Below are 17464 nucleotides of genomic sequence, written 5' to 3'. Positions count from 1 at the left end.
TTTCTTTTAACGCAAATCTCCAAATTATGTGACATTTGCTCCCGCTCAAAAAAATCATCAATTAGAACTATCAAACTAATCGAACAATTTTTTGTAACTAGACTTCAAATATATATTTTTGTTATCGATGTTGGCCGAGGCGTAAATTTTGAGAGGAGTTGAATAGTTTGAATCATTCGTATTATTTATTATCCACACTCTGAAGAGACCAACTGCAAATTTACCCATAAAAATATGATAATTTTGATTTATTCGAAAAAAAAACAGAAAGACTAGAATTCAATCAGTTCAGAGCAAAATTTGTCAGTAGACTAACAAACGAGCTTGACAATAACATAAACCAGTTGGCAATATCGTGGGTTTTTCTAGGTGTCATGTTAATGAGATGATCCAGTAATCAAAATCAGGTCACAGCTTGAACTCAATTTTTGTATAAATTTTCAACCGGCAAACCATAGCTTCTTAATGTTCCTTTGAACTCATTCTTTTATGATTCATAAACGATATGACCCAAGTGGGAACCGAACTCAGTCGAAACCGACCTGAACGATGTATGAAACCACTATGCTACGTCGTCTATATGTACCTAGCTTGTCTTAATTTGATGCGGCTTTTCTTGTCTTGGTTAATAGCAACACACTATCGCTCCGCGGTAACAAACTGGTTGAGTTCCTTATACCGATTCAAGTTTTAGCAATTACTTGAATCTATTCAATTTTTTTCAAAAAGTTTTCGCCTGAAAGTTTTTAAAATTTTATCATTTGTGAAGTGTTATAACCGGAAATTTTCATTAAATAAATCAGAGGAATTTTCTTTTTGTGTCAAAGTTTGTTTTATTTACAGTTAAAATTACCGCAGTTTTACTCTACAAAAGTTAAAGAGTATTCAATAATCGAGATAAATATATTGTTTTTAAGTTCGTCGATCCAAAAGCGCCAAAACTGAACATATTTTGAGCAACCATATCTTATTCACCACGCTGCAATGTAAAAACAAACAACGAACTAAATACAGATTCAATTAAGTTCGAAAATGAAACGCAAGCGTTTTTGTTTTCTTTTTTCTCTGTTGTTCTTGATTGAATCAGTTTTATCCAATGGTCATAATAATGGTCAAAGACGAGCTTCGCCCAGGGAAATTCAAAAAATTGTACGTGATCCTAGAGCCATTAATGGCCACTTGGAAACCATAGCAGAAAAGAGAACTGAAATAGGTGCGTCCACACATGAAGAAAACTTCTTGCAAATATTTGAAGATTTGTCTACCATTTCGAGCATGGAAGCGGTGCTTATATTCGACCATTATGATGCCGACAACTCCGGGGATTTGGAAGAATCTGAAGTCCATAATTACATGTATGATTTGCTGGAGGTGAGTACAGCTTTACACAAAATAAAAATGAATTTTCTTGGTGAATTTCAACTTGATTTTTAGTTATTTTAGAGAGCTTCTGAAAAACCCCAAAATTTGTTAGGGCATGTTTTGGAAGGTTTTGTCAATTTTAAGCTTCATTGTGAGACAAACTGCCTGAAATTTAATTCTGCTCGATCTTACCCTCTGATGTTATCACGGCGCTGTTGGAAGTGCAAAGGGTTGATCGGTAAATAGGCTTCAAATATTCACTTATGGAGGTGAAGGTTTTTTGCCTTCTAAAGTCGAAGGCCTAAGTTTCTATTCTCTCTGAATAATTTTGATTTATTAATTTGATACTTCACTGTATTCACCAATTCCTGGTTGAAGTCTCTTTTCCAAAAAATGGAATGTTTTTACTTTCTTATTTCATATAACCGGATTTTCAATAATGCTTAAGAACAAATTCAATTCAAAATGAGTCAAACTCAAGTTCAAAGAAAACATTTTTAGCTGGAAACTGGGGTGCAGAGTGATGTCCAGTCCAAAATTCTGGCGGCAACAACTCTGAACAACTTTGACGAGGACGAGAGCGGAAGTCTGGATTACTCTGAGATGGCCTCTCTTCTGGATATAGAGCCAAACGTGTTGGATGGTCTGAGTGTCGGTTACAGTCCAGATGGAATTGACCCAGTATTTGCGTACTATGATCGGTCTGAAAATGGAGTAATTGATGGCGAGGAATTGAGTAAGAATTACACATATTTAAATTAGCTTTATTGAAATAAAAAGGTTATTCGCATATAATTTTTTATTTGAAACAATTTCAAAAAATAATATGTGAAAAATTCAAATTGCGAATTTAAACTCATCTAAGTTGATTTTTAAATATTAGCCAAACTTGGATAATGTCAAAAAATGGGGAGTTGGCAAATTTTAAGTTTATCCTGTTTACATTAATTACCTCAGCCTTACGCTGATTCATTTGAACAGTGTTTTGCAATTGACCTATGGCACCTGAAACTCTTCATAAATATAAATATTCTAGACGTTCTGGGGTTCGACCTGCTTCGTTTGGATCATCAGAAAGACATTGAGTGGTTCCAGATCAAAGACGAAGTGGAATGGACGCTTAAGAAGCTTAACTTGACCAGCGAAGAGGGAATTGATAAACAACAGTTAACGAAGCTGCTGCAAGATTTTCTGCAACCAGGTATAGAACGGTTTTACAATATAGCAGTCCGAATTCATAATCAAGACTTGATAGGAGAGGAGAGTGTATCAAAATACGTCGGTTAACTTCTCATAATAGGCTCAAAACAATCTTTTTAGTTTTGAAAAAGATGGCTATCCTGTGGGCTAAAATCTAAAAAATGAGTTTACCTGGAAATAGGGGTGGATAATCTAGTATTTTGCACTGGTTCGATTTTCAAAAATATTCAAAAGTTTTTCAAGTTTTTTCAACCACTTTTGCGGTCAATAAAATTGCTTCTCCGATGCCTTCCGAAACAATATAAAGACTCTTTTTTACAATACATTTTCTACGCTGCAGATAAATTTTTGAAAAAACTAGCTAAAAAAACGTTCACGTGTAGTCCTCTCTCAGCCCTAGTCATGGTGGTGAGGGCGCAGTTCAAACTTGACTGTGTGCTTCTTTGGTGAAGGTAAAAAAAACAGAACCAGACAAGAACAGTTTTTTACTAAGAGTTAGAGCAGAGGAAAGAAGCTGGGAAGAGAGGAGAGAGAGGGAACAACAGTTTTTTTGACGCATTTCACATTTCAAGCGGAAAAAGAGAATTTTTATGATGATTGATGCCTCTTGTTATTGATGCCTCGACTATGTCACGTATTTCATTGATGCATCGACTATGTCTAATGGAACTTACTATCGGATGATCGATTTCCAGAAAAAATTTGCTCAGAGAACACTCTTCGTCCACTTTTTCCTCTACTGTATTCACATATTTTTCTCGAAAATTTCGCTGAAGCAGCTCACGCCTTGTTTCATAAATTGGCTCGATAATTTGTTCACACGTCCCACCGTTTTACTGGATTCATTAAAAAATAAATTTCTGTTCCCCATGGCTATAGTAGCTACTGGTCTAGCATTCGCGTCGTAAATGTTTGATCTCTTATTGAGTTTAGGTCTGGGTGGCCTTCTCATAGAGTAGTTTCGGATAAAGCACACCGTCTGTTCGTCAAGCTTTCGGTATGATAGATTCGTGCAACTTCTTAGTCTAATACCAATCCTAATCTTACTCTTATTTTTCCTAGTCTCAATAGATCTAGAATATACTGGTATTCTTGCGAGGTTAGAGGAGAGAAGGAAGCAGCTGTTTTGTATCTGTTTTGATTTTTTCTCTGGATGAAACTATGATTAGTTTCAGCATTACAATTTCTCGTAAGTTTTAGTAATGGGCCATGATTGGTTAGTTATAGCCATTTTTAGTGGCCATGGTTTATAGCCATGGTTTTTTATAGCCATGGTTAGTAGTTTGAGCCATGGTTTTTATCGGAAACAAAACAGTATCGTAAACAAAAAGTTAACGCAAAAATAGGTTGCTAATAAATTGGCAAGTTCAAGCTGAATGTTTTTGCAAACTTGCGTTGCTTTTTTTTATTTTTTACCCTTGCGTTCAGCAAACGTTTGGCAACTTGGCAACCGGGTACTAGGCTACTTTCCGATAAGTAAACTCGTTCAATGGATACATCAAAAGTCATCTGCTGAACACCTCTATTGGCAACATATTTACGGCAAAATACAATTTTGAGCATATCAACTTTTTAACATATCCTATTTGCGTTTTTTAATTTTTTGTTGTAAATTACAAACTCTATTTGTTAAATTTTCATTTTTTTATTCGTTTTTTTATTGCTTTTCATCCGGCTTAATAGGTTTCAACCATTATTTTATCAACCTAGTGGCCTCATTTGACTAGAAAAAAAGCCTTTTTGTTTCTGTCTTAAACGTCAGAAGGGCTTTAAAAAGTTTTCAGCTCAAAGTTTTCTGAGAAGATTTTTTGACTTTGTAAACACTCGGTAAGTTTCCTTCCAACGCTAGATTAACTTTACTATCTGGACATACATTTCAAAAATAAACTGTTTCACTTACCAATCAAGTCACAAAATCTGCATTATGATATATCTTGTTATTTTCAAATTTTTATATTTTATTGCGCTTAGCGGCTTTTGTCTCAATTTCTGTTAGCTGTTTTCCCATGCTATGTTTTTTTGCATCGCAACTGTTGCGATGCTCCGCTTCACCTCTGTGTTTTGAAACTTTGTGTTTGTTGTGTGGGGAGGTAGGGCTTAAAAATAAACGTTGAAAAATAAACCTTTTTCCTTACCAATCAAGACACACAATCAGACTTATGATATATCTGGTTATTTTTAAATTTTTATTTTTTAGTGTGCTTAGCGGCTTTCGTCTCAATTTCTGTTAGCTATTTTCCCATGCTATGTTTTTTTGTATTGCAACTGTTGCGATGCTTCGCTTGACCTCTGTGTTTTGAAACTTTGTGTTTGTTGTGTGGGGAGGTAGGGCTTAACATTTACGTCAGAAATGCTAACGATGCAATTTGCAATTTTTTGCAATTAATAAAGTGAGGATATATTGCTAAAAAATTCGAAAAGTGATCGCGCATAATACATTCTTTGTTTCTAGATTTTGTAATTAAAAAACTTATTATATTTTCGGAAATCGCTCATTTAAAAAACATAGAAAAAATAGTTACACAAAAAAAAATTTCTCAAAATTTTTCTGGAGATGTATATAAATATATATATTGCATTTTTTTTGAATTCTGTAATAAGAGACTTTATAAGCAAAGATGGAAATTGCCCAAAAGATTTTAAATAAATTTTCACTGCGGAAATGTACAATAAAATGATTCCCTCAAAGATTTTTGTTTTTTACGGAGCTCCAAATATTAGTTTGATTGATTTAGAAAAAATAAAAACTAGAAAAATTGCTTGCACTCCGTGATTGTGCTGAATAAAAAAAAACAACGGATGCCAGACAGTGTGCAGGCAGCAGATATTGTTTCTATCACAGTTTTCTTGACCAAAAAACATGGAATAGGGAGAGAAAGAGGGGGGGGGGAGGGCGAGAAATGGAGGGTGACAGACAGACAGAAAGAGAGAGAGAGAGAGTTTTGTCGTTTGCGCGTAAAATTTGATTACAGCGGCTATGTTTGAAGCAATTTAAAAGAAATTCAAAACAGCTAAATCGGTAACGGTTGAAAATTAATCAATTCAAGTTAGCAGATCTTTCAAAAGGAAACATTTCCTTTATGATTTAATCATCTTATAAATTGATCAAAATCATGTTGATTCGTTTGACGAACCAAAAGTTTTCGAAATCCGGTTTGCCTGTGTTTTCAATTTTTTTTGTTTCTTTGAGCGTTTGGGGTACGCTTTAAAAGTTTTTTTAGGAAAATTATCAATGGCTTTATTACGGTTGAGAATAAATTTTGCAAATTTCACTCAATATACAGAAATGAAAGTAAATTTGGAAGAATATCTCACTAGTAAATTTGAAAATTTTGTCGTCTCTCGGCCACGAACGCTTAGCAATCCTCTTCTCTCGGCCACGAACGCTTAACAATGGGCAAACACTAGTCACGCATAAAGCAGCTAGATATGCTACTAAATTGCCAATGCAATGCAGCAAAAGTGGCACCAAATACAAGTAGACACAATTTTGCAAGTAATAAATTGGAAAACAGAAAACCACATTACGTATAAATTGTAAATTTGAAAAAATTGCGAGATGTATTGAGTTAAAAACTTCGGAAATCGAGTTTTTATTATTGTTTTGTTGTTTGAATAAATAGCTGTTTTCGGTTCATTTGATGAATTAAAAATAAATTCACTGAGTTAATTTATTACTATTTGAATGCCAAAGCACATGCTCTTAAAAAGCCGTAAAGGTGCCACCAAAAGTGGCGCCAATATTTGAGACTTAGGTTAGAAAAAAAAAGAATAGTCGTACCATTACACTACGCTCACTAAAGACCGCTAGCTTAAAAAAAATTATACGCCTTGAAAGAAATCGCTCATTTTTGAAAAACAATTTTTACAAAATTATTTGCCCACTGACTGTAATTTGCTTTTGAAGAGGATGGGAAATGAATTATTTTTGGTGAGATGGAGCAGTTATTTTTTTTGGAAAAAAATCATTTTGAGGATTATTTTTCTTCAATTTGTTTTGCTTATGCTTCCTAAGAGATTCCGCTGATGATTCCTCATGTACTGTCGCGCGCAATACATGCATTTGTTTCTAAAGTCTGTAATTAGAGATTTCAGAAACATACATATTATGCACAATATTGTTTTGATCCTATGAAGGTCGCAAAACAACCATCATGAGATGCATTTGAGGCGGGGATGAAAATAAACATCTTTTATTTGGTTAAATCACGAAGTTGATTTTTTTTATCCAGGAACTACTCTACCTCAAATCTCAGTTAGCAACTATGCTACTACAGAAACAGAAACTCAGCCTACATTGAGTGCCTCAGTCACAACAACGATTAATCCTCAAATTGAGTGGGAGAGTGAAAATGCCGGCGAATACTTTTACGAACTTGAATCGGGCGAAATCTATTCCTCAGGGGAAATATTCGAAGAGAAATCTGAAAAAGCACGGAAAACAAAAGATTTCGAAAGTGAAAAACCGCAAACAAATGCAATTCAATGGGAGCCGGAAGAAATAATGGACAAAGAAGACTACTACTCTGAATTTGATTATTCTGGTGAAATTTTTTCTAGTGAATTTTTAGTCCAGGCCTCCGGTTCAGGCGAAGATTACTATGAGCATGAGTCATCAGGCAAGTCTTCCAAACATTTTGTGGAAATGGAACAACAAGCAGATGATTATGATGAAAGCGACATCGGACTCAGTTCGGGCGAATTACTTTCTGGTGAAATAACTGAAGACACTTACGAATATAGTGAGTTGTCTGCATTGACGAAAACAAATGTAGAATTAAGCACAAATGCACCGAAAAACAGCAAAAATATCGAATGGGAAAAAGAGGAGGCCGAAGATGATAATGAATATGAGTTTGATTCTGGTTGGTTTGAATCAGGAATGATAGAAGAAGCTAATTATGAAACCACTGAGGTCCCACAAACGAAAACGTCAAAACTAAAAACAAATTACTCAAACGTGAGTCAGGTCACTACGACCGAATCTTCGGTGTGGGAAACTTACGAGCCCGTAGAACCGGAAGTCGCGGAAAATGACTCTGATTTTGGATCAGGAGGGGTTTTTGAAGAAACTAACTTTTCTGCAATTAATTATGATAATTATGACGAGGAAGAAGTTGAAACTGCGTCTGGAGAAATTGAGCTTGAAACAGATTACGTTGGTTTCTATCAAACTACGGAGCAGCCCCGGAAATCTACAGCAGGTAAAATTGTGAATCTAGAAATAACAACCGAGATTCCAGTGGAAACTACAGCTAATCACGACCTGGAAGAGACAGAAGTTTCGACTATTTTTGGTTCCGGTTCAGTTATACCAGAAGTCGACCATGTTACAGAGGCAGTTACGGAAGCTGAGTTCATAGAAGACGAACTGGATATTGAGAAATGGTTGAAGAAACATTACGAGGCAGATTTGCTGTACCGTGTCAATTTCACGAACGAGAGAATGCAGAACATCGCGGCCATATTGGAAGCGGGACTGGAAACGATCACCGTTGCTAATCTGATTTTGTGAGTTGTTTTCTATTCAGATTTCAATTTTAAAAAAGTAGTTACTTGATTAGTTTTATTGCTTATTTAACTTGGTTTCTACTTGGTTTTATTTGGTTCTAATTCAGAAGCGGATTGGGGGGGGGGGTGCGCTTCATCTTCAGGGGTTCGACGCACTGACGACCCAAAGGTGAATTAACAGACATAAACACTTGGTTAATTAACCTAATATTTAATTATTGTGTCATTTCCATCTAAATTGTAAGTTAGGTCACTATTGAAATTGCGCAGTTAAACTATCTGCGTTTACCTTTAGTGGTGGTGACAAAATCGAAGCTTTTGACAACAAATCATTGAAGATGTTGGACTTCATGCAGACATCTAGAGACCGCCATTATGAAGCACGTAGCCAGAAAAGTAAGTAACAAAGTTCATCAAAACGCTTAAATAATCATTCTATTACTAATTTTTCAAAACAGGTGACAAGTATTTTAAACGGGATCATATTTAGACAGAGAGGATGTTTGAGAAGGCCAAAAAGTCGACAATTAATTTTTTTTTTAAATTCGAAAAATAAAAACTTGCTCCTGCGCCTCGAAAATATTCCATTTTTATGTACACCACCTGAGTAAAAAAGCTCTACTAATAATTTGGTTCGATTAACTTCAGGCGAAGAGCGAGAACTTCTTCGACGTCTGAACGTCATGCACAACCGAATCAAACAGCTGAGACGAGTGGTACACGAAGGATTGGAAATTATCACAATCCCAAATCTCTTGTTGTGAGTGCAGCTTCGTGAAACCAGTTAGAGAAGACCAGTTTTTTAACCAGTTTAAAACTGTCAGCTTATTAATGGTATATATTAAAACCAATTATTGAACACGAGCCACGTTTGAGTCCATTAGAAGTATGTCGAAGCAATCATTAACCTTGTTTTGAAGTCCATTTTGTAATTTTAAAATTTTAATTTCTGTTTAGCATCTGCAAACATGAAATCACGCTCGTCTTTTACTTACAAGACATTTGATTTCGAAAAAATAACAAAGAGATTGAAGCTTATCAATTTTGAACGTTAAGTTTGTGGTAGTTTACTTGCGCTCTAACGAGACTAGTTTTTGAGGCTAAGACAATGAATTATACGAATGATGTTTTAGTGAGAACAAAAAAGTACAGAGCTATGGAGCAGAAACTCTGCAAATGCTACAGGACCACAAAGCCCAGAGGGCGGATATGAAGCTCCAAGGCGGTAAGTTCCCATGAATCAGCTAGTTAAAGTAATCAGAACCAGAAAAAGATCAAGTATAAATCCTCCACATTAAAACCACATTAACTTTCAGCCCTCGTTTGATTTATGTTCACTTTCAGTTGAAGCCTCCTAAATAACCCATGTTAATAAAATTTTCTGACGAGCTGAATATGAGATAATTGTTAAACTATAGCACGTTTTCATTAAGGACTGAGTCCCTTCTTCAGTGTATCTTTTTTGAATGGAAAGCACTTTGAACAAACTGAGCATGATAAATTAAGAAAAGCTGGACTAGCTTTTTAAAAGTTGCCATTTTTCGAAATAAGAATTTATTGTCTGAATAAGAGTACATCAGTCATTATCTGATTTAGTGAATAGATTCAGGATCTCAATATTTCTTTCTGCTGTTTGCCGTTTTCTTTTACCAAAGACAGCCAGTATCAATGAGCTGGAGAAATTGAAAAAAAAATGAAATTGAAAAGAAACGAAGGAAAGTTATTCCTTCGATTGGAATTTTGATCCCCATTTCTCCATTCTCGAGGATATAACACGTATCAGTGCGGTTCTTTATCCATCAGTTGTTCGTTTTTCATCGATTGAAAAATGATCTTTTTGAAGGAGGGATGTGGTTGGCAGGGCTATGGTTTTCTCTGTTAAATTATTTGAAAGCACGAGGTTTCTCTGTGGCTTCCATTTATTTTAGCCGGGTTTCATTTCAGGCTAATCACGCCTCTCTGTTGTTGAATTTGTAACATTTGTTGGAGTGATGGAAATTTTCTCTTTTCTTTAGGTATTCCATCGTCTATGGAGAGGAAACTTTTAGTTGTCCTCTCCATAGGCCTGTCTTTTAGTTAGTTTTTTTGCTTCGATGCTGCCCTGTTGTCGCTTTTTTAAAATTCTCTTGAGCTGGTCTCGAGTGCTGTTTTTCTTCACTCATATTCCCCTTCTATCGGAGAAATTCTATTGACTCTCCAGTTTGTAATTGGCTCATAATCGCTGTTTGAACTCATTCCTAAAAATTATAGAAAAAATGGTTTTATTGTGTCCTATACACCATTGTAAAGTATAATCTTGTGGTCTTACACAAACCTACCACGGAGAACAAAAAGAAAAATGAACTAGCTGGCTGATAAATCTGCCTGCTCATGTTCAATACATGTTCAACTTATCAAGGGTGGATCTGCGATCGGTCAGCTTATTAACTACTGATCTGGACAGACCTGCGAGTTTCTTAAGGGGGTAAACTTTCAAAAAATATTGCAATATTCTATTTTCCAATACTTCAATTTTTCGCTTTTTTAGGTCAACCAAATTTGTCTTCCGAGTTTTATCACAACACTTCAAAGTCTTTCTGGACAGCAAGCATCGTTTTAAGAAACACAGCCAAAATTTGAGCGTTTTAGGGAAGATTTTGTCCAGAAAATCAGGTTTTTGGTACTTGCTCCCCTCAAATTAAGAAACGTTTTAGGCCCTAGGCACCTTGAGAAAAGACACCCCCTCCTAATGCCGCCCTCTTACCAATCTAATTCATTTAGGTACATACCAAGAAAAATATGCAAACGAGTTAGAGAAGCGTGCGGATGAGCTTCGACAGAGAATGGGAGATATGAAAGCCAATCTGACAGAGTCACTGGGATCTAACAACGTCGGCACAATCATTGCTGAAATTATCATGCAGAGTGGCAGATAGACGGAAAGTACTTACGATTAATTGCTTTGAATAACATTCTATTTTGTACAAATCAACGAAAGAATTATTTGTAGAGAATTGATTTTAAGAATACATTTATTCGGATGATATGAACAGGTTGAAATATATTAGTGAAATTCAAGCTCAGCTGTTTTTAATTCACTTGAAGTTTTCAAAAAGATTAGGAGAAAACTACCAGCTAGAAGCTGTATCGATATCAGACTACCTTTAAAAATGAAAACTTTACTTAACAGTTCTTGAGCAGGAAGTACAAGCAAAAAAGCTATTTGGCTTGTCGAGTCGCGCAAAAATATTTGATATAATTCTACACAATTTTCCAAATAACTATATAACTTTTGCTAAATTGTTCTGGTAAAATGTGTTTTCCCCACGCAAATCGTCATTTTTGTACACTTCTTTCATCATTTTTGAATCTTTTTGAATCATCGTTTTCGAATACCTTTTCAAAAAACCTTTCCCTTTTACATTTTTTTTCTGTAAATTGAACTTGAAATAATATCTAACTATGAGTTAAGACTGTTGTTGAAGAATTGCCCAGAGGAAACGTCACTCAGATCAAAAAATATTATTATAAAAGTTTCGACCATAATGGCCACGTGCTTCATAATGGCGGTCTCTCGATGCCTGCACAAAATCCAACATCTTCAAGTATTTGTTGTCAAAAGCTTCGATTTTGTCACAACCACTAAAAGAAAACGCCAATAGTTTAATTGCACAATTTCAATATTAGTTCGACTTACAATTTAAATGAAACGGCAAAACGATTAAATATTAGGTTAATTAACAAAGCGTTGATGTCTGTTAGTTACACATGCAAAGCTTGTGTTATAGCATGCACTATCTTGTTTCTCAACCTAAGTCACAAGCATTGTTGCGAGGCAAATATTGTTGCGCCAAAATGTGTTCATTTTGAAAGCCTTCATTTTGATCAATAACCAGCTATTAAGTACAGCCAAAGATAAGCATATGAACACAGACTACTATATTACAAATAGCACTTTAGGGGTAGGGAAGGAGATCAGCAACGAATTAAGAGGGTTCAAACCTGGGTTGGGTCGCATGTTTTCACTGAAATTTTTCGTACAATAGCTAAAATGCGTCTGCTCTATACATTGAGACTGTTAAAATGTAATTTTTTTTTTCAAATTGACGGGTACTGCTAATGAGTTATAATTGGCTGGCGTCACTTAGCAAATATGTAGACTCATTATTGGCGTGCGTCACTTAAGAAATTTTGTAGACTCAAATTTTAAGTCATTCAGTTTTTCCCAAGCGTTATCGGTCATTTTTTTGCTTGTGTATGCGAAGTGCAACTTCGCCTTTGTATTTGATCTCCTTAAGTCAGAAAATTCATCAATATATGATCAAGTTTTCGCGTAGGCAGACTGGATCTAAAGTTTTGATTTGAAATTGATAAAGTCGTTGAAAGAAATCTAGAGGGAGTGACTACATATCAGTTTCCGCTCTAAATTTGTCTATACGTCAAAAAATTTAAGTAAACATTTTAGGCAACCGAATTACGACTAAAATAATTTCAGTATAATATACCACTAGAGCGTATATGACCTTTATTTGTAATAACCACAATGCTTCAAAAAGTTTTTTAAAAAGCTATCAACGGTCAGACTGGCAGGTCCCGCTCGATGCAAATTATCATTTCCAGTTTGCTTTTTGTCGTTAGACCTACGCTAACATTAATTCTATCTCAAAGATTGCATGATTCAATTGATCTAATTGATACCCTTAGCGGAAGAGACCACACGCTCCTTAAAACCCTCACCACATGGCGCAGCCAGCAAAGAAGAAAACTCCATTGGTAATAAATGCGCTTGGGGAAAGACCTACGCAAGAACCAGCGGTGAAATGGGGAAAGTGCAAACAACATTTCAATGTAGCCATTATCAGCCACATCGGAACAGAACCTGATGAATTACTACAGAAAAGTTGATAGAACTCGCACTGCTCGAGCGACCTATTGAAGAACCGGAAAATGCACACCCGACCTATCATTCTATTAAAAAACGGGAAAAGCAAAATTTTAAGCGAAAAACAAATGGCAAAACAAATGCCAAGGGATCCGAGCCATTGGCGTAACTATCTCAAAAATTCCATGGGATGTCGCTAAATCACATCTTCTTATACTTGAGGAAAGGAGGAAGACGGAAATTACAACGCAGGTATGCTAATGTTGAGATTACGGAACAAAAGTCAAAAGCCTCGGACGCTGGAAGATACCTTCAAATCCCATCGAAGCATGGCGATCAACATATAAACTCTTCTGTCGAGAAAACAAAGGCGGAAGGCGGCACATGTATGCAATTTGAGCACATCTGAAGATAGATGGATACGTGATATCTCTACCCTCAGTCTAGCACAGTCAGATATCCAAAAGAAGCCTCATAAAAAAACGTTCGAGCCCTTGTCATGTCTAGAGCTAGCCAACAAAATAAACAAATGATAAGAACTGGGAAAAGATACGAGAGACTAACAGCCGAATACTGGGAAAATCAATGCACGATGGTAAAAAAAATTCCTATGTGGATAATGAGCGCGAACCGGGTAAATCGACATAAACACAATAGGGAAACTGATTAGAGGCTAGAAACCCGTGCGGGGGTTGTGAAATACAAGAGTCGAGTACTCTTAGGGAATCGTACTCGGCTAAAAGAAAAAAAAATTGTAGTAATTGCGAGGAAAAACCTCTTCACTCGACTGTGCCACTCAAAAACACAGAACATATCAAACCGCGTCCCACAAAAAGAAACAGAGGTCGGTTAAAAATAGATAATCGCAACGATGAATCCGATACACACGAGTTATCTTCTAACATTGAGAAAGATGTGGCCATCACCGACCTACAGTTGAACGCGGAAAAGTCATCAGAAGTCATTTTGCCACGTTTTTACCTAAAATGATTGCTGAACACTTGGTGGAAACATGGAACAATTTTTTTCTGGGATACTGAGCAGAACCCACTAGCAGGGAACCATCAACCGCGGAACCATCAAGACCTACAAACATATAACCATGGATCCATCAAGACGTAAGGAATGTTGATCAACGATCTCCCAACCAGCTGCGTGGTACGTGAAAATGCTCGTATCCATTTTACAGACAACGGAATTAAATCGATTCTGGGACGAGACAGCTTAAAGAAACTAGGGCCCCAGATAACGCAAGAACGTTGACAGCTTGATGACGGAAGCAAGAACCTAGACAGTTTGGAGATGATGTGAGAACGTAGACAGCTTGAAGATGACGCCAGACAGCTGGAAAAATTAGGGCTCCAGATGACGCACGAATTGAAACATGGATTCGGGTGAGATAATGATGAAAATATTTCTATGAATTATGTAGTAGCAAAAAATGCAATTGACAAAAAAAGGCTACTTGCCTTGTCACGATTACCATATTATTTCCCAGCACGATCAAATTTTCATCGGACATTTCTAGACACGCATCCAAATTGGGAGATGAATCTCAATCAATCAACAATTCAAAGTAGACCAAGAACTACGACGACTACAAAACATGAAAGACATGAAAAAGTTGGACAAATTTGAACAAGGACAAACGAGGACCGCTACCAGATGCCGAACATTGACCTTTTTGAGGACTGCAAGAAAGGACACGATTTTCCTATTTTGGTCCTGAAGTAATTTCAACATAGCGGGGGGATGCAATTAGCACTGACTAATTTTAGACGGGTTGTTATAGTCTAACAGACTTGCCAGCTAGAAGTGGAGTGAATTCCGGAAAGACAATAGAGAAAACCACAAGCTCCAGGACCCCACTAAAGGGTTTGGGGGAAAAGAAGGTGATAGTCAGCAGCTCTGACTTAGCTCCGACAACCGAAAAAATTCCACTATGGAAATTTGCAGCTAAAAAATGGACACCGCCGAGCAGCAAGGATCAACCTATTATTAGAGCATGCCCGGTAACTAGAACCAAGGCTCAACAATAAGAAATCTTCATCAAAACACCTGCGAAAAAACTTAGGGTCCACGAAAATCCGCTGTCGAAAGAAGGAGAGGAAAAGCGAAGGAAGATCAAAGAAAATCAAATCAGCCAGAAACGACTACGCGAAGACAACGATCTGGAACCAGGTCCCTCGTAGTTCGCTGCCAGCAGTATATGTGGATTCGAGATTTTTGCGCAAATGGCAGACGACTTCTTTGGCAAGCGAAGTGAACCGGCCCCAACAGACAGAACAAGGTTTCACATACGGAAACTACGGTTAAACCGTGAAAAAAAATCTGAAGTTACATTACTATCGGGACAGACGACAACAAAGATCCTGGACAGATTCATCCCAGGGAGTATATATAGAGAAAAATTCGATGGGATAAACCTACTAGACCTAGAAAAATGCCCTGGATGAAAAACAACCAGCGGTTGGGCATCTGCAGAATCTGCAAGAAGAAAAAGAGAAAAGTGGAAGATTGAACTAAGGAAAACTTTTGAACAAGAGAACTTTTATATTTTCTCTTAAAGCAGGGGGTCTGGTTAACCCCACTAGCGGGATAGGGCACACAAACACATGAGATGTTTTATAGCCAAATCATGTGGATGCCTGCGGCGCTTTGGTTATTGCCCTACAAATTATGTCCTACAATTTTCAAGAATCTTTTCTGATTGACACAAATTTCACTAACACTAACCCAAATTGAAAAAACTGGAGTTATATGTAACTTTTGCGTTTTTGGGAAATTAAAATTTCTTTTATTAAAGAACGTGATTGGCCTTGCTCAGCCAAGAGTTTGAACAATCTAGTAGAACGTATGAACAATTTCAAGACTTTTCGTGAAAATAAAAAACCACTAAGTTTATTCACTGCGACTTCGTAAAAAAATCGTTATTTTAATTTACATTTAATAAAAAAAATTGAAATTTCCGATCTTCTTTACAGTTATCTTCGCTATTTGGCAAATTCTGAATAATGTATACTGATTTATCCAAAATGTGTAGGAACAAATCAGTTGAAGTGCTTTAAATTTAATTGTAAGCAAGCGTGCGTAGCTTTACGGCTGTTTTCTGAAAAAACTTCTGCAATCTGGTTTTGTAAAAACTTGTGGATCAGTTGTCATCTCTTTTGCCACAGGAAGTGAGATTATTGTTGAGATCTTTTAATTTTCTAACTATAACGCACATAAACTTCAAACAAGGATAGCCTGTTACTGTGCAAGTAGCACAGAATGTTCCGACCGTGGTCTTCAGAAAACTAGGTTTAAAATTGAAAGTTTCGATTTTTTACCTAGATTAATAAATATTTTTGCTACTTTTTATTCAGATTTTCAACAAGAGTAACGCATGTCCGATTCTTTTTTGTTAACGCTCTATCTGATGTTGAAACAAAACAAAAAAGCGAAGCTGAACTTAGCCAGCACAAGCAAAATAAATGTCTTAATAGGACTAAAAACAGCACATACGTCCGGAAAGAAAACAAACTTGACGATAAAACATAAGCCGACAACCCAAACTCTATCGTTGAACACAAACAATTGTTCCAAAGCTGTTGACTCACCTCTGCATTACAACTTTTTTCTCTCAAACAGTGTTTTGAGCACTGACCGATCACCCATTAATAGATTGGAGAAGCATTAATTACGCATAAATAATTTGCGTAACTCCTTCAACAGTATATACAGTGCTGATTTAAATTATCCGGACAAAATGAACAAAACTTGAAATTTCCAACACGTTTTTCTCAAATTGGGTTAAGATTTGGTTTAAAAGTGAAGAGAACAAAAGTAGCTTAAAATTTCAGCATAATTAATATGGTGCAATTTTTTCTCCTAAATTCTCAGCCAAAATTTTTACCCCAAAATTGGGTCTATTGAATTTTTCAATTAATCAAAATTACGCTGAAACTACTTTGTTAACTGTTGAGAAATATATATCACACGAAGCTTCTTACACAGCCCATCAAAGTTTTAGAAAGGTTGAATCTCCAAAAACCTGTATTATTTCTAATGAAATTCGAAGAAACTTTTGTTCGCTTCACTTTCTAATCTTAACCCAATTTGAGAGAAAAAGTATTTGAAAAATTAAATTTTGTTCATTTTGTCCGGATAATTTAAAGCAGCACTGTATAAAATCTTCAAAGCGCGTAAGTTTGTCTAGAACATGACCGAAATTGAACTTGACAGTAAACAAAAAAAAACATCGCGCGTCAAGGGAGTCGATCTTCCTTGGGTGCAGGGGCGGATTTAGGGGGTGGGGGGATTCGACCCCCTGCATCAGGGATTGGACCCCCTGCCGACCCAAAGAGTCCACCCTTTGGTACTTTTTAAGAAATCTATTTTTGGTGACGGACCCTAAAAATTTTCTAAAGGTGCCTTTGGCGCCAATATATACTAACTTTTAGTGGGGAGCGCGCGCCGAAAAAACGCTATTTTTTGGTCAAAATCTTCCAAAAAGGGCCTAAAACCACCTTTCGGCATATTTTTCAAAGT

General features: G+C 36.3%; 2 protein-coding genes across 3 annotated transcripts in view; both read left to right on the top strand.

Annotated features, from left to right (window-relative positions):
- Positions 1-17464, top strand: part of LOC134840219 (kinesin-like protein KIF9) — a 510307-nt gene that overhangs the window by 60212 nt on the left and 432631 nt on the right. The gene's annotated exons all lie outside the window — the stretch shown is intronic.
- Positions 958-11150, top strand: LOC134854853 (uncharacterized). Its single transcript, XM_063871214.1, has 8 exons — positions 958-1371; positions 1864-2098; positions 2399-2563; positions 6795-8073; positions 8369-8469; positions 8722-8833; positions 9207-9298; positions 10834-11150. Exons 1-8 carry the CDS (start codon positions 1033-1035, stop codon positions 10986-10988), a joined length of 2478 nt encoding a protein of 825 aa, XP_063727284.1. The 5' UTR covers positions 958-1032; the 3' UTR covers positions 10989-11150.

The sequence above is a fragment of the Symsagittifera roscoffensis genome, chromosome 1 (genome assembly GCF_963678635.1).
Source record: "Symsagittifera roscoffensis chromosome 1, txSymRosc1.1, whole genome shotgun sequence".
Lineage (NCBI taxonomy): Eukaryota > Metazoa > Xenacoelomorpha > Acoela > Convolutidae > Symsagittifera > Symsagittifera roscoffensis.
Note: the sequence above shows the minus strand (reverse complement) of the source record. Positions and strands in the feature narration are given on the sequence as shown.